Consider the following 18,763-nt stretch of genomic DNA (forward strand, 5'->3'; position numbering starts at 1 on the left):
AGTTCATAAGTTCTGCTTATGAAATCTCAGATCTAAACTAAAAAACAGTAAAGTTTGACTTTTAAGAATTTTAAATTTCTGTGTTCTGTTATTTTAATCCAGAGTATGCCACCATCTTTTGTTGTTGTTGTTGTTGCTTAACAATTCAATATATTTCTTTTTTTATTATTATATAGCGCTTTTTATTTACAAGTTATATGCATGGGTATTTTTTCAGCATTGACAATTGCAAAACCTTTTGTCCCAACTTTTCCCCTCCTTCCCCCCACCCCTTCCCCTAGATGGCAGGTTGACCAATACATGTTAATTATATTAAAGTATTAGTCAAATACAATTTATGTATACATATCCATACAGTTATTTTGCTGTATAAGAAGAATCGGACTTTGAAATAGTGTACAGTTAACCTGTGAAGGAAATCAAAATGCAGGTGGATAAAAATAGAGGGATTGGGAATTCTATTTAGTGGTTTATACTCATTTCCCAGAGTTCTTTCATTGGGTGTAGTTTGTTCAATTCATTACTGCTCTATTGGAACTGATTTGATTCATCTCATTGTTGAAGAGAGCCACGTCCATCAGAATTGATCATCATACAGTATTGTTGTTGAAGTATATAATGATCTCCTGGTCTTGCTCATTTCACTCAGCATCAGTTCATGCAAGCCTCTCCAGGCTTTTCTGAAATCATCCTGCTGGTCATTTCTTACAGAACAATAAGGTTCCATAATATTCATATACCACAATTTATTCAACCATTCTCCAATTGATGGGCATCCACTCAGTTTCTAGTTTCTAGCCACTGCAAAGAGGGCTGCCACAAACATTCTTGCACATATAGGACCCTTTCCCTTCTTTAAAATCTCTTGGGATATAAGCCCAGTAGTAACACTGCTGGATCAAAGGGTATGCACAGTTTGATAACTTTTTGAGCATAGTTCCAAATCGCAGAATGGTTGCCACCAGCTTTCAATAGAAGGTCTAGCAAGTACTGAATGCTTAATAAATATTTATTGGTTGCTAAAATTTTGTTTTTTGGCAGGTACTACATCTTGCAGGCATTGAAGCTCAACAAGTAGTTTTGCTTCTTGAGGACTACCAATTTGTCCATCCTACATTTTTGGAGATGATCAACAGTCTTTTATCTTCAGGTAGGTAAGGAATATTTGTTGTTCAAGAAGGTATAATTTCACAAGTAAAAGTACAGTGTGGTAAGTGTTCTGGATGTGATTCTTTTTTTCCCCTTTTCTCTCCTCCTCCCCATCCCTTACATGTTATTCTTAAATCCCTTTGCATATAATTCTTTATTATTAGTATGGTTAAATATAGTTGAGACATAAAATTTGGAATGTATTTAAGGAAAAAACTGATTTGTATACATTAAATATATCTCCATATTTTGAGACATGTCAGGACCAAGAAAAATAGAATTATGCTGATGATTTTCATCAACTTTTCTTAATTATTTCACTTTTATTTTTTAGGAAATGTTTCAGTGTATCTGTACTGTGTACAAAGCACTGGGCTTAATGCTGTGGGAAATACACAGAAACAAAGTATTTTTACTTATTAAATAAACAGTATACTTTGTAATTGCCTTCATATAGTATATATATTTATACATACTAAGTAATGAAGGTGGAATCAAGGAGAGGAATGAGAAAGAGTAAATAGTTTGTGTGGCTTTGGGACAAATCATTAAATCTCTCAGGCTTTAGTTTCTTCAATATTAAAAGGTCTCTTTCCACATCTGTTGTGCCATGGTATTCCAGAGAATCACTTGCCAAAAGTTCATTTTTCTCTTCTTGAGATATTTTCTGGTTTTCTTAAAAATGGAGGAAAACCTTATTTTTTATGTAGAATGAGTTTTAGACAATATATTGATGTAAGCTTTAAGCCATAGTGTAAATACATTGAATTTTTTTTTTTTATGATAACAAAGAAGTGTCATAGTGCAGTGTATAGATGCCAGCCTTAGGATCAGGAAGACTTCGGTTCTAAGCCTTCCTCTGATGTGGCTCTCAGAAAATCACTTCACCTCTCTGCAGTTATGAAGATTAGGACAGAAAAGAGACACTAATATAGATTGTTTATCTACACTAGTCAACTCAGATCTGTCCAATAATTTTCAAAATATAATTTGCATTTACCGTATTAGAAGTTGTAATATATAGAATGTAAACATTAGGACTTAAGGTTTCCAGATTAACTCTGGATCTGAAAGTAACCATTCTTTCTCTCCATCAAAAAATACCTTTTTGGCCCATAAAAGTAGCCTCTAAATATCCAACAATAAATGTATACCTAGAGTACTGTTATTGTAATTATACTATGTAGACAGCAAGGCAGTTTGTAGAAAGACTGAGATATTTTGAAGAAAAATTGATATGTAGAATTGATAATAAGAAAAAGAGGGAAGAAAGGAGTTATTTGAAGTGATAGTGTTATCACTAATAGGGGATCTGTTCTGACTGAGCAGGAAAAGATCAACACAAAAGTGAGAAGCAAACTCATCACTGTTGTAGAGGTTGGAGCAATGGTCTCCCTGTAATGCATGGGTATGCATGTGTGCTGAGAGCTACCTGTGCTTCAGTTTTTCCTGTATGTAATCAGTATACCAAATAGTAGAATTCAGCATTGTTGGGCCGCATTCACTTTAGTTACCACAACATATTTTTCCAAACATATTTACAATAACAAAACTGACTTATCCAGAAAAGGACAAATTATTACTCAATATACTCCATTTAAGAAGGTAGGCAATTACAGAAGATATGTTAGAAATGTTTTAAAATATTATCTGTTATTTTTAAAATTTGCAAACGAGTTTATAGATATGACAAAATACTTTTGTGAGATAAGAAATAATGAAGGGAATTGTGTCAGAGAAACTTGGGAAGACTTCTATGAACTGATGGTGTGTATGTGTGTGTGTATAAACATTGGACATGGCCAATAGAAGTTTGGGTTTCTTTCTTTTTCAGTTGAAGTCAGGGGCAGGTTAGAAGATGGATTGTTGTTGATTAAAAAAAATTCATTTAAAAAATACTAGTATAGTCCCAGATTGAGTTCCTTTTCATTCAAATCAAGTAAATTTTTATTAACATATCCTGAATTGATTGAAGAATCCCCCAAATGTGTTCACATCAATTTTTAACAACCAAAACAAAAACCTAAAAGTATATTCTGAGTAATTAATGTTTTAGCACCATATAAATGCTAAGTAAATAAATGATAGCAGTAAGTGCTATAGGAGTTCCAAGGAAGGAGATATCATTTGAGCTAGAGGATAGAAGCCAAGGCTTCACAGAAGATCTAGTTCTCTATCTCTAGCCTTTGAAAGATAGTATGATTTGATTGGTGGAAGAACATTCTAGGTAATGCAATCAGTGTAATTAATGATCCAGCAGCAAATATCTATGTAAGAAACTCACAAGATATAAAATTTTAAAAGAGAGATTGGGGCATACTTATGGAAGGCCTTAAATGCCATATTGTTTTGTTTTGGAAAGGATAGAGAACCACTGAAGCCTTTTAAATTGTTACTGTTATTGTTTTAAAAGTGACAAAAGCCAGTCTTTTAGGTAAATTAATTGGAGAGCAAAATTCTATTAAAATCCTCTTATCTAAGTTTTACTTTGTTGCCTCATTGTGGCATATAAATGACTCCCTCCCCTGAAGACTAATTGTTAGAGTGCAGAATCTGGTATGATTTGATTATTTGATGATATTGAAAAGGCATCTACTTTACTACTGTACCTCAAGGACCAGTGAACATTTTCATCTAATGATGCTGAAACTTGGCTTTTCTCCCCCACTATATGTGAGCTCCTTGAGAACAATTACTATGTTTTATATTTATATGTCTGGCATTTAACAGAGTGCCTTGTGTTGAGGAGGTGCTTAACAAATACCTTTTCATTCATTCATTTTATTTATTCCCCACCAATCTAGAAAGACTTGAAGCTGTGGATCGTGTTTATTTATCACAAATCTATTGCTTGAGTAATTGAGCAAATTTAGAGATTCATTTTGAGCAAGTCTGCAGAATATAAATTTTTCAGTCATGATAGCCTCCAAAGACAGTCTGCCAAAGAAGAGAGGAGTTGTGATCTACATTGGGTTAGGAATATTGCCATTTACAAAATCACCTAACTCTGAAGTCTTGAATAATCTGGAAGTAGTTTCAGGATATAATAGTGATGAGAGATTGGAGACAGAGAAACCATTTAGAAGACTACCATAATAATCCATATGTGAGATGATAAAAGTTCTCAACCATGGTAATAGTGGTAATGAGAAGGAAGAGTTCGCATTAATGACTTTAAAAAAAATCAACATTGGTGATTAAATGATTCACTTAGACTTAATTAAAATACAATGTACCATTCTTTTTGTAGGTGAAGTTCCTGGACTATATTCTCTTGAAGAGTTAGAACCTTTGCTGTCACCTTTAAAAGATCAGGCTTCACAGGATGGCTTTACTGGACCAGTCTTCAATTATTTTACCTATAGTAAGAAAAATGGATTAATGTTTATTGAATAGTTAAAAATATAAATTATGTAAAATAAGTGCATTTTAGTTAAACATTACTTTTCCTAAGTATTGTAAAGCTTATGCAAATTTAATTATTTTAATTATTTTAATTATTTACACATCTTGCTCTCTTTTTTTTTTTTTCTAACTATAAAATGTAAGGGAATATACTAGAGTGGTTGAATTAAATAAGAACAAAATAAATATAATCTCTATTGACCCTTGACTTTCCCACTTACTTTTTTTTAATGACAAATGTCTTTAATTTATCAGCTGAATGTTACATAGTACCCAAATTTTAAAAAGTAGATTCTTAATGAATACATGTTGATTCATTGAAAGCTTTCAAAGCTTTATTTTGTTGTCTCTAATTAAATGATTATAAGTATCAAATTTCATAATTACCCTACTGGAAGAAAAGAGATTATTTCCTTCCACTACAATCCTCTCTATTATCTGAAGATCAGGCAGGGTAAACCTGGTTTCTTTTTTTTTTATTACAGCTTTTTATTGACAAAACATATGCATGGGTAAATTTTCAACACTGATCCTTGCAAAAACTTCTGTTTCAACTTTTCCCCTCCTTCCCTCCATCCCCTCCCCTAGATGACAGGTAGTCCCATACATGTTAAATATGTTAAAAGTATATGTTAAATACAATATTTATGACCTGCTGGTCATTTATTATAAAACAATAATATTCCATAATATTCATATACCACAATTTATTCAGCCATTCTCCAATTGATGGACATCCATTCAATTTCCAGCTTCTAGCCATTACAAAAAAGGGCTGCCACAAATATTTTTTCACATACAGCTCCCTTTCCCTTTTTTAAAATCTCTTTGGGATATGAGCCCAGTAGTAACACTGCTGGATCAAAGGGTATGCACAGTTTGACAACTTTTTGAGCATAGTTCTAAATTGCTCTCCAGAATGGTTGGATCCATTCACGACTCCACCAACTCCATCAGTGTTCCAGTTTCCCCACATCTCCTCCAACATTCATCATTATTTTTTCCTGTCATCTTAGCCAGTCTGAGAGGTGTTTAGTGGTATCTCAGAGTCTTAATTTTCATTTCTCTGATCAATAATGATTTGGAACACCTTTTCATATGGGTAGAAATAGTTTTTCCCACTTACTTTCATGTAATAAAATATTTGTTGCAGTTGAAAACTATTTGAATGCTTAGAGTGTGATGGATATTTCTGAAAGTTTTGATTATTATTGTAGTTTATGAAAGTAATTTCATTATATTAAAAATGTTTAGATATTTGTCTGCCCTAAAATTTTTCTATCATTTAAATTTTTTAACTTTAAATTCATTAGAGATCCAGCAGAATTTGCATATAGTTTTGATAATGGATTCTGCCAGCATAAGTTTTACAATTAACTGTGAGAGCAATCCAGCCTTACATAAGAAATGCCAAGTGCTATGGATGGAGAGTTGGTCAGACAACAGCATGAAAAAGGTAACTTTGCTATTTAATAAAATTGTGAAAAGTAGATGAGTATATTCTTTGTAAAAATGTACGTTCTTGTACAATATACATTCTTTAAGGAAGGGGAGACAGTTTGAAAATGTTGATTAGTTCTGTTTTTGATAATTTGACCACAACATAGATAACATATAGATACTCATATAGATAACAATTTTGTATATTTTCTATTTCAATAATGAGACTGTCTTTAAAGAAATGGCTTCCTTGTATATGTATCTTAAACATCTATTATAGTACTTGACATCTAGTAACTGCTCAATAGATTCTTTATCTGTGGTGGTTATGGATAGTGATGAATAAATATAATAGAAAAATTAGAATAAACTATGACAGAATAATCACTCAAGCTTTAGATTTTTTTCAAAATCAATCAAACAACAAAAAATATGTGCCTGTTATGTGCCAGGCAGTAGATACTGGAGAGAAATATAAAATGAGTGAATAATGCAAACTTATAAGGAGTTGACATTCTAAAGATATAATAAGGAAATATATCCTTACATACAGAGTGCATAAAAAGAGAATAGGAATAAAGATATGATAGCTAAATCCAAGATAGATTGAGAATAAGAACTATGTGTTAGGTGGGACCAGGAAAAGTTTTGAGTAGATGCTTGATATTTTGAAGAAATGGGGAGCTTCTCTGAGATAGATGTGAGGAGGGAGTGTGTTCCAGTGATGGGGGACACACAGTGCAAGGGTATGGACGTGGGAGATGGAGTGTTTCAAGTGAGGAACAGAGAGAGGGGCCAGTTTGACCCATGAGGGAGAGGAATTACTGCCAAATGAAGCCAAAAGATAAGTGAGTCAGGTTGTGAAAGGCTTTCAAAACTAAAAGAAGATTTTTACATTTTATGTTACCACAGTAGGTAACGGTAATAGGAGACAATACGTGATCTTCTCTGGGCTTAAGAAAAACTATTTTAGCAGCAGTGTGTAGAGTAGACTGGAGTGTGAACAGACTTTTGGAGTCTGGAGACCGATTTGAATTATCTGTGAGAGTCAATGAGGGCCTGAAGTGAAATGTGAAAGGGTTGGATGAAAATAGTGTTAGGAAAGTAGAAACAGCAAGATTTGTTGACCAATGGGGTATGAGCAGAAAAGAGGGCAGAGTAATTTTAAGGTTTGGAAGCTGGGAGATTGGAAATCTTAATTGCTAAATCTGATGGTTTTGCCTCAGATCTCATTCTTTATCCATTTACCTACTATAGCACTGTTGATCTCTTTTAGTCAACAAAACAAAATTCCTTATTTGACACAAATAGGGATGTTTAAAGAGAAGTGGTTTTGGGGGGAGTTCTGTTTTGGATATTTTGAATTTGAGATGTTTCTGCAGATATCAATTTGATGTGTCTAATAGTGAATTTGTGATGGGAGATTGAAATTGCTGGGAGAGACTGGGGTTGGATATAGACAGTGTCTGTCTAGAGCAGAATTTTAAAACTGCTTCAAGACTTTTGGAACATCTGGTTTCTCTGTGCATCATTGGCAGAGATAAAGCCCATAAGAACTGATGAAATCATCAGGAGAGAGAGTGTAAGTAGAAGATAAGAGGGCATAGGACAGAACCTTAGGGAACATTATAGTTAAGGGGCATAATATGACTGATGAACTTGTACAGGAGATTTAAAATGCCTGAGGCCAGCCAGACTGGTCCTTCTGCTATTCTGCACATATGTCTTGAAGCATCTGGTATCATAGTGGAGTCCACTCATTCAAGGAGTTCAAATTTGGACTCAGACATTAAGATAATTGTGTGACCTTAAGCAAGTCAACCTCTATTTATTTCAGTTTCCTTATCCATAAAATGGGGGTGATTACAGCACCTATTTCAGAAAATGTTGTTTTGAGAATTAAATGAGATAATAATTAAATGAGATCATAAAGGACTCAGTACAGTGCTCGATCCATAGTAAAATTATATAAATGTTTTCATGGCTGTTTTATTGTTATTATCTCCCACATATGGGTAGATAGGTAGGTGAAGCACCAGAAGGGGGCAGTATCATGTACATCCAGATATCCAGAAATGAAAGAGTATGCAGAAGGAGGAAGAAGTCAAAAATGCTGAAGATAGTATTAGATTGAGAAGGCTAAGATCTGAGAAAAGTGAATCAGATTTTGCAATTAAGAGGCATTATTGATTTTAGTTGAATGATAAAATTGGAAACTAGATTACAAAGGGTAAAGTGGGGGTTGATGTCAAATTGAGATAAAGAATATCGGAGAGAAAGCTCAGATCTAATGGCCTTGGATTTCTCAGTAGAATAAGAAACATGGTTCTCAGCCGAAACAGGAATTAGGAAGTGTGGGAAGTTTGAAGAGAGAAAAGTATATTTAGAAAATATTCTAAAGTATCCTATGACAGATTGTGGCTGATTTCAGAAAGATGTTAAAGCCTGAATACTTCATATTTCAATAGGAGGAAGGAGTGGTAATTATTTCCTAGTTAATAGTTTTCTATAGAGATCCTTTTTATCATATAAGATAAATCCCCAGAATTGTTTTGCACAGAAATTAAAGGAACAAGAATTGGTATATAATTCCAAAATGCCACACTGAAACTTTAATTAACTATTTACACTGATTTTTGATTTAGGGTGTACCTAGAGATCTATAGTCAGTAGGAAACACCTGGATTATTAAGAAAAGCTTACTACATTGTATACTTGACTCAAGAACTAGCACACTTGTTTTCAAAACACATTCAATACTACAAAATGGTATTATGTCACATTTCTTTGTTGTTGTTAAGGTAAAATAAATTGAAGGCATCTAATCAAACAAATCATTTGAAGTTGTATAACTTGTGAAATTGTTATCATAGCAAACCATTATTGTTTTTTAACTTATAGTAGACAAATTTTTTGTTATCTTCTAAGATAGAAGATAAATCTGCTTCTTTAATTTTCTTTAAAAACTTTGTAATTTTTAAAGGACCTACAGTATTGGTGTTATTGTTTAAAAAATAAAAATATATTATAAACATTGATATTAATAATGTCTTCTCACACATGCCCACTCCAAAATCAACAAGTTATTTTACACTTAGACATTTAAAAAAATGATTATACCCAATTACTTTTATATTGTAATTATTTTTATGTATTGAAATTTAAAAATTCTGCTGTATTCTTCCTTTTGTATTCTGTCTGCATATGATAAAGGAACTTCTTTGGCTGAATGCTGTATGAAATACTTTAATAATATTATAGTTTGACTTATTTGTAACAATTAATTTTTTACTGATAAATTTCTGATTAGGTCTAAATCACTCTTTAATTTCTTGGTTTTTATTTTTACAGATTAATCATACTGTATGTTATATTGTATATTAAAATATACTGTGCTGGCTAGAGAGCCTGCCTTAAGGAAGATCGCAACTTAAGTCTTCCCTTTGAAATACGCTAGTTATATGACCCTGGTTAAGTCACTTCAAATTTTAGAGTTCTAGACAATTCTCTTAAAATTATAAATTTTATAGAGATGCTAAATTACATTGGAAGAGGGAGCTTCCTCATCTAAGAGTTCTCTATATCAGTGAAATCACAGATCTGATTCTGTCCCTTTATTGGAATTGGTTTCCTAGTTGCATTTTCTTCATACAGTATTACATATCTTGCCAAGGAAATTTTTCCTCTTAAAAATTTATGGGACCAGGTGCTCTGCCTGGATGATACTGGTAGTTCATTTAAGTTCTGGATAAGTTGGTGGATCAGTTCACTTATGATGGATAAGTTCAGTTTTTAGCAACAGGGCTAAGAGGCATTGGATTGGATATCTTCACTAAGTTCAAGACTAGCGCTGTGAACTCTTTTTAAGGTAAGGCACATTGTCCCAGGGTCAGAAGTTAAGCATGTTAAAATTTCTTTGCTGATCCTGGTCCCAGCTACTATACTTTAACCTTCTAGGTTAGATGTGATAGGGGGACACAACCTTTAAAAAAAAAAAGAAAAAGAAAAAGTATTCATTTTGTTCCTGTCAATCTGTGAGTTGTAAAAGAAAACTGTAATTAAGATGCCATTATGTTTATGATTTAATTTTATTCTTTGCCTAAATATTGTTTATATTGATTTTGCATTTTAAAAATCATCTTTTTCAATTTTAGATACCTGAAATGTTATTCACTGAAATATCTGGTGAAGAAAAGTACAGTGAAAGGAAAAGAAGAGAAGAAAAGAAAAAAAACAATGGTAATATTTCAGAGAAAATTATCATATCTCTGATTTGGATACCAGAATAAGTACAAAATTAAAACACAAGAAGTTATAACAAATTTAAGTATATCTTAAATGTATAAATAAAATCTGCTTTTTCGACTACATTTTACAAACATTCATTTGAAAAATTTCAATTGTATGTAGGACAAAGAAACAAAAAAAAAATCGAAAACCTCCAAATTAGTTTAGTATTAGAGGTCTCTGCAATATTTCTTAATTTTGGCGTATTCTGAACTACAAGTTGCAGGTTTCCTATAGAATAATTTAGCTACTTTTTCCAGAACAGCCCTTTGATCATCCTGCTCTCATGAGGAAGACTAGAGTTGGGAAATCTAGGTATTCTCTCTGAGGAGGATTTCAAAGTCAGTGATTACTGTCTTTAATCAGGGAATGATTACTTTTTCCTACATTTCTTTAAATTCTTACTTTTGACTATGTAGTGTGAAATGCCAATGACAGACTCACTACACTGGCTCTCACAGAGACCATGGAAGCAAGAAAAGAACGAGAAACACTGGTGATTTTGGTCAAGACATTTTATTTTTGCCAAGGCTTCTCTTTTAAGCTCTAAAGTAGATAAATCAGTCAGGAAATGAAGGGACTGTGTGAATTCAGTATTCAAGGAGAAACTTTAACATTCTCAGACAAATGGTCTCTCCTCCTATCCAACCTGTTCACCACTCCATTCTAATATGTCTATTCCCAGTCCTTCTCTGCCTTCACCAGTGTGCTGGTTGGCTCTTAGGAGGGTTCAATGCCAGGTCAGAATGACCTGGAGTCCTGCAAAATAAGCAGTGATTGCCCAAGGAGGCACAGTGTAGAATAATTAATTAAAACTATTTATTAGTTGTCTCTCACATTGCAGGCAGCTATGCCTGTGTCCTTACCATGGATACAAAGAGACAAAAATAACAGTAACCTGACCTCAAGGAGTTTGCATTATCACACACATAAGTCTGTATAAAATAAATGAAAGGTAATATGGGAGGTAAGTGCTCTCATTTGGATAAATCATAAAAGGTTTCTTGGAGAATGTATTGTTTAAATATTGAAGAGAACAATGGGTTTTAAGAGCTAAGGTTGCATGCTTGAAGATAGGAAATGGAAAACCAAGTTTGAGGTATAGCAAGGAGGCCAAATTGCTCTATTAAAAGGCAGATTGTGGATATTCAAAGTAATAAGCAGTCTCAGGAATTCATTGAGCAGGGGAGTGACATGATCAGTGTTGTATTTTAGCATTGTCATTTTTGGTAGTTATGTAGAGAACAGATAGGAGAGAGAATAGATTAAGAGAGAAATTAGAAGACTTTTGAAATAACTCAAGTCAAAGTGATGAGGGTCTCTTTATTCATCCACTATTTATAGTGTATGTTAATAAGAAGAGAATAGATAGAGATACAGAAAAGAATTGAAAAGATTTAGCAATTAATTACATATTGTAGAGTAAGGGAATATGTGTTCCTTTTTGGTACTATATATCTGAAAAACTGTAATTTCCTCCTTTCTCTTGTACTAGAAATGAAATTTCATAAAGGAGATAGAATAAAGACCGCTTATAATAAACTAATTTGAAATTTGGAGATGAGAAAATAAAGGCCAAATATGTCTCTATCTCTTTCATTTTTTATTTGCCTTTATCTCTTGAATCCATTGTAAATCTATGTAAGTTAATACGAGAATCTGGCTCCCAGTAAATAATTATAAATTCATTTATTTAATATTTAATGAATTATATTGCTATTTAGATATTTTAATAGTGTTCTTCTCTACTGAAAATACTGTCTTATGCTTTAAAGAAAAGAACAAAATTTTCTTTGTATAATATTGAACATTTTGAACTAATTTATTTTTAGTTAATGATCTTAGTTGAAAGAACACTGGCATTTTAATCAGGAAATTTAGGTTCAAGTCAAATCTTTGCTGCTTACTACTGGAAAGATCTTAAGGACATAACTGCCTCATTTTTTAAATCTATAAATTATGGGTTTAAGCTAGATTTTTTTTCTCTTCCAGATTTAGATCATGTAATCTTACAATCCTACATTAGGAGTTGGGAAAAGATTTTTAAGGTTTTTTTTTTTTTTCCTCTCCGTTTTCATTCATGATGGTGTTATCTAGTATTCTTACCCAAATAGCTTGGGATTTTTGTGAAGAAAATACTTTGCAAACTACAAAGAATTTTTAATATGGCATTTCCTTTCAATGTAAATTTATTATCATGAAAAACTTGTATTTTTAAAATTTGTATTCTAAAATATTGTTTTAAACCAGAAGCCTTCAAGGAAGGCAAAAGAAAGGTAGTTACTGAACTGTATTGTTCAAAGGCATTGATCATCAACAGTCAGTAGTAGCAGTGTTATTTAAGTTGTGTCCTAATGCCATGTATGACACCAACCAAAATGCTTGAATACACAGTTGCTATATAATGAAAATGATAATCAAAGTTTAATGAAATGTTTCATTCAGCTTTGTCACAAGTGCAGATGTGTAAATTTATTATAGAAATAAAAGCACATCAAAACCAGGAAAAAATGTATGTAATTTCACCTGTCTGGATATTTCTCCTTGAAGGAAGATGAGGAGAATATGATAGCAGTTCAAAGTGGCATGAGGTTTGTACAAGGATTCATAAATGCTCAAACTTGGAAGGAAACTCAGCAGCACATAATCCAATTTCTAGCTAACAAGAATTCTTTTAACTTTTGTGGAGCAAGTGGCCATCCAGACTTTGTTTGAAGATTTCAGGTGCTTAAGTAGTTTTGATATGGATACTTTAATTCTTATGTCTAGATTAATTCCGATCTAATAATCCACTTCTTGCTCCTGTTTTGCCCTGCAGGGTTAAAGAAAACAAGAGCAAGTTTTCTGTATGATTGCCCTTAAAATACTTTAACATAAATCATCATATTTCCAAGAAACCACCAAAGTCTTTTCTTCTAGATTAATTGTCTAACTCCTTCAATTGATTTTTCACTGAGATAGAATCCAGGCTCGATATCCTGATTGCCCTTCTCTTGGAAAGTTCTAATTTATCCCTGTATTTTCTAAAATGTGACATCTAAACTGAACACAGAACACCAGACATAATATTACCAGGAATGAGTAGAAGGAGCAAGCCACAAAGTATTAGAAATGTGATCCATTATTATTTATTAATATAGTATAGAACCAATCTAAAATGTAAACATTGTAATTGCATTATTGAATTCAAAATGTCTTGTGATTTGTATTTATTCATTGATAGAGTTATATCGTGACTATAAGACATAACAAGAAAGATATAAGAAACATATGGGAAAGAGAATATATGTATAAATTCATTTAGGTATAAGAAGAAATTCTTGGCTTTAGCTTTAAAGTAGAAACAATCATAAAAACCAATGTGCAATTCTTGGTAAACATGTTTCAATGATATGTTAAGCTAGTTGTGAAATGCAACAAATGTGTGCTAATGTGATGTTGACTAAAAAAAATTTCTTTTTTTTAATGTAGGGGATCCTGATTTTTTAAAATCTTTTTTGGCTATTCATGAGACTTGTAAAGCATATGGAGCTACACCTAGTCGATATATGACCTTTTTACGTGTATACTCTGCCATTAACAGTAGCAAGAAAACTGAGTTGTTAAAAAGACAAAGTCATTTGCAGGTGAAAAATTATTAACACCTTATTACACTTATTTTAGATACATGACTTTTGAAATTTGTATCTATAGATAAAACAAAGATCAGATAAACTGTTTTGACAGTTGAGTCTTTCTTTAGAATTTTCACAGTAAGCATAATATTTCATAGAATAAATTATTTTTTGGGTTACTGATGTCCTGAATTAATTTTTGTTGTTATTGTTGCTGCTAGTTAATTCAAACTCCTTTTTTACTTTTCACAATAAAAGAACATTTACTCTATTTGGCTACAATGTAGTGATCTTGGGCCTCTAAGAAGGAAATTTCTGAGGAATTCAAATGCTTATTATTTATTTATTTATTTATTTATTTTTTTTGCTGAGGCAATTGGGTTAAGTGACTTGCCCAGGGTTACACAGGTAGGAAATGGTTACTTCTAGATTAATTATCATCTACTTATTAGCAAACAATGTTTTGGGTAATGTTTAATAAATTTTATTTGCAAACATTTAAATAGTTTGGTAATTTGTCTGAAATCATTTGATAACCTTCTGGGTTATCTTTTTAAGAAAACAAGCTTGCATGTTTTGGTCATCTTTCTTTACTTAGATCATTCTTATTTCTCAAGTTGTGTAGATCCAAACAGAACTGGTATGTACTTTCTTGTGATCTAGCTTAGGAGTTTGATTCTTCTATGCCATCGGACATCATCACTATCTTTTGAAAATATTAATTACCATAGTTTGATATTGATGATTATGGATAGAAACGAAATAATAACTTTTCTTCAGAACAAGAGCTGATACTATATGAAGATAGCTTTTAAAATTAAACATTTTAATTGAGTTTTATTTGTGTTTTGCCAAAATTCCTTTATTTCTTGGTATTCCCAACTAATACTTAATTTTGTTTTTATAGGCTGGTGTGTCTAAACTTAATGAAGCCAAAGCTCTTGTGGATGAACTGAATAGGAAAGCTGGAGAGCAAAGCATATTACTTAAAACAAAACAAGATGAGGCAGATGCTGCCCTCCAAGAAATCACAGTGTCAATGCAGGTAATACCTTGTATGAATAACAAAAACTCAAAGAACATACATTCACCATGTGATTTTTAATGACTCATTCATTGTAGGATATTCTTTGAATCAAAACTTTGGAACAACAACAAATCCCCCTCTAAAAAAAAAGCCCTTCTTGGGCCATCTAATGGAAAATAGTCCTCCACTGACTTCTCTTTGTATTCTCACATAACCAGTTCTGAAATTGCCTAATTATCTGGTTCATATCTTTCCATCTTGTAAGAATATCATAACAAAAACCTTTATTAAATGCTTTGCTAAAATTGTTTATATATTCAAAGCATTCTCCTGATCTATCAATTTAAGAACTATGTCAAGAAAGGAAAATACAGTTAGTCTGGTAGGGTCTGTACTTGATCAATGAATGAATAAATGCATGTATGAAATGAATGAATGAATGAAGATAAATGTCTTCTCCTAGCACTGGGTTAGCCTAAGCCATTCTGATTCTTTGAGATTACCACTTCCATTTTTATTTTATGAAAGCATGATCAAGTTGCTTATATAAGTAGAGATTAAAAACATACACACTTATGTATATGACTTTTTGTTGATTGACTTAAGCATATACTTATTGGCAAATAGTCAATAATCATTAAATGTTTACTGTCTGCCAGGCACTTTACAAGTGAAAACAATGAAACTACATAGGAGGAAAGAAAATAATGGATAATAAGATTGGAAAGGTATTTCGATTGGTTTACCAGGTTATGAAGCTCTTTAAAACTAAACTTAGTATCTTATATTTGAGTTTAGAGATACTACAGAGGTATTCAATTTTATTGTGAAGAAGAATGACATGGAAAAAGTGGCATAGAAAAGTCACTTTTGGATTTCTTCTTAATATTTAGTACTATCCCCATTTACCTCTCTTCTTTCTTTTGAATGAGATATCCCTTGTAAAATCTTATTCAATGATATAAAAATTCATTGAAATATAGATATAATATAATATCATAGGGATTCATATAGTCATTATGGAAGTTTTTAGGAGGTAGAAATTAATTTTAGTTGGGGAGTTGGAGTTTTCTTTATGGAGGAAAGGGCATTTGAATTAGGCCTGGATAGATGGTTAAAATTTCACTAGGCAAAAGGAGGTTAATTCCATATGGACAAAACACATGTAAGAAACCAGAAACTAGAGCATATTTACAGAGAAGTATGACTGAAACACAAGCTTTGTTAGCTTAAACAGTGAGAAGCAGATGTTGGAGCCAGAATGTAGAAGGATTTAAGTGGCACACTACAGACTTTTTCAGGAGTTAATTTAAAAAAATATTTTCATTGATTCTTTGATTTAGTATGGAATAAATACAAATTATTTCTTTTTTAAAAAATACTTTTTGAGGCATTTGGGGTTAAGTGATTTGTCCTATTGTCACACAGCTAGGAAGTGTTAAGTTCAGATTTGAACTCAGGTCCTCCTGATGCCAGGGCCAGTGCTCTATCTACTGTGCTATCTAGCTGCCCCATACATTAATTCTTTAGGTATGCTTGCCAGTGATTTTTATATCTCCATTTCTTATTCATCTATAAAGACATAGAATATGCAATTATTCAACAAATTCCTTAATATATAATCTCTAAATGTACATTTTATTAGAAATTTTATTATTTATTTTTATTTAGAATGACAGCATATTGCTATTTTTTATTTTAGCTAATAATTTTCTTAAAAATAGAATCTCCAGCTTCTCAACATAGGATATAAAATGTAGTGTGTTGCTAATACATATTTTGTGGATATGTTTGCAACTTATACAGTAAAATCTGTGGGGAATTGGTTTAATTTTAACTCTTCATTAATTGCTAATAGTAAACTACAGCTGTTTAAAGACAAATTTATCTTGAAGATTTACTAAACACATAAAATTAATGCAAATTTAAAAATCTTATTATTAATTCAGAATGATTTTTCCTGTAGGATGCCAGTGAGCAGAAGACAGAACTAGAAAGACTTAAACATAAAATTGCAGAAGAAGTTATTAAGATTGAAGAAAGAAAAAGTAAAATTGATGATGAACTAAAAGAAGTACAGGTAAGAAGCTTTTTAAGAAAGATTTTACTGTATTTTCTCACAACTTTTTTAAAATTTTTTTTTGACCTAACCACTTACTTGATTGGCATAAATAACTCATAGTGAAGAGACTTTATTTTTACAGCTGGGAACCTATTTTTCATTTTGTAGTTTTCAGGGATTTTTCTGGGGCATAAAAAAGTGAAATTACTTATTCATTAGGATCACACAGTGAGGATGTATCAGAAACAGGACTTGAAGATGGGTTTTCTTGATCCTAAGGCCAGTCCTTTATTTTGCCACACTGATTCTCTTTAGTAAAGGTATTAGATAACCATTTGCAGTTCAATATTGCCAACATCTGTTAAATAAAATGCCTTAATATTAGTCTCAAGATTTAGCAAAGGTGTATCATTATCAAAGTGACTATCTTCAAGTTCACAAAAAATTTTATGTGAAAGAACTATGAAGGCATATGGACAAGAGAAATTATAATAGCTAATATTTATATACTAGCTATTAATATATACAAAATAATATATAATAGTATATAGCATGTGTCTACATATCAATACTATTACATACTCTTTCTATATGTATATATATACTGCATATCTTTGTATATACATATGTATATGTATAGTATATGTATATATAGAGTATATGTATATATACTACACATCTTTGGTCCTTAAGAAAGAAACCCAAATCACTTTCTGGCTTTCATTGATTAATCAATAACAAGTCCCAACCTACACCTCAGTTGGTTCCTTTTTGGGGCCCTGATTGGCTCAGAGTAAATATAAATAGCATTGTTTCTGTTGAGGCCTGAAATCCTGAGGATTTTTGCCTCCCAAATATTTGAACACACCACAACACACACACACACACACACACACACACACACACACACACACACAAAAAAAAAAAACACACACACATCCATCCATACTTCTTTGTTGTGTCTTAGCCTGGAGGCTGCTTTGAGTGCACAACCATCTGAAAACAAAACCTCATGTACCAATACTTGCAGACACTGAGGTCCTTTTTCTCTAACTAAATAGCCAAAGATTCCAGCTCTGCTGCAGAGAGCAGAACTCCATCGGCCTGGCCACATTGTTCTATTGCCAAATCTATACTTGCCAAATTATTTTACTGAGAACTCACTTGGCATAAGTGCTTACAAGATGGTCAGAAAAAGTGATACAGCAACACTCTGAAGATATCTCTTAGGAACTTGGAAGAAACCAGCACAGGAGCGCCCACAGCATGGCCGGCTCTCTCCAGAGAAGGTGCTGTGCTCCATGAGGAGAGCAGAATTGAATTAGCTCAGAAGAAACATGAGATGTGCAGAGTTAAGAGTCCACCGCAGATGTTCACAGAGACAGTGTGTGTTCAGCCTGGGGCAGAGCATTCTGAGCTCACTTTGGTCTCATCAGACACAATGGGACACATGGTGATGTCATTTTTCTCCTCTTTGATAATGAAGGCCAACAATCACACATACGCACATAGGTGCACACACACATATACACCTATATATATATATATATATATATATATATGTTTTTTTCTTTTCTTTTTCTTTCTTTTTTCTTTTTCTTTTTATTTATTATTATTATTATTATTATTTTTGCTGAGGCAATTGGCATTAAGTGACTCACCCAGGGTCACACAGCCAGGAAGTGTTAAGTGTCTGAGACCATATTTGAACTCAGGTCTTCCTGACTTCTGGTGCTCTATCCACTGTGCCACCTAGCTGCCTCCCCCCTCTCTCTATTT

General features: G+C 32.3%; 1 protein-coding gene across 2 annotated transcripts in view; it reads left to right on the plus strand.

The window, feature by feature from the left end:
- The window catches only part of DYNC2H1 (dynein cytoplasmic 2 heavy chain 1), a 377,984-nt gene that overhangs the window by 128,848 nt on the left and 230,373 nt on the right, over positions 1-18,763 (plus strand). For both annotated transcript variants that reach the window (XM_051986889.1, XM_051986890.1), the window contains exons 50-56: positions 1,042-1,150; positions 4,400-4,513; positions 5,868-6,010; positions 10,149-10,233; positions 13,753-13,907; positions 14,803-14,940; positions 16,889-17,002. In XM_051986889.1, coding sequence (XP_051842849.1) covers positions 1,042-1,150; positions 4,400-4,513; positions 5,868-6,010; positions 10,149-10,233; positions 13,753-13,907; positions 14,803-14,940; positions 16,889-17,002 — 858 coding nt within the window. The remainder of the gene's footprint in view (positions 1-1,041; positions 1,151-4,399; positions 4,514-5,867; positions 6,011-10,148; positions 10,234-13,752; positions 13,908-14,802; positions 14,941-16,888; positions 17,003-18,763) is intronic.

This window comes from Antechinus flavipes, chromosome 3 (assembly GCF_016432865.1).
Source record: "Antechinus flavipes isolate AdamAnt ecotype Samford, QLD, Australia chromosome 3, AdamAnt_v2, whole genome shotgun sequence".
NCBI classification, from domain to species: domain Eukaryota; kingdom Metazoa; phylum Chordata; class Mammalia; order Dasyuromorphia; family Dasyuridae; genus Antechinus; species Antechinus flavipes.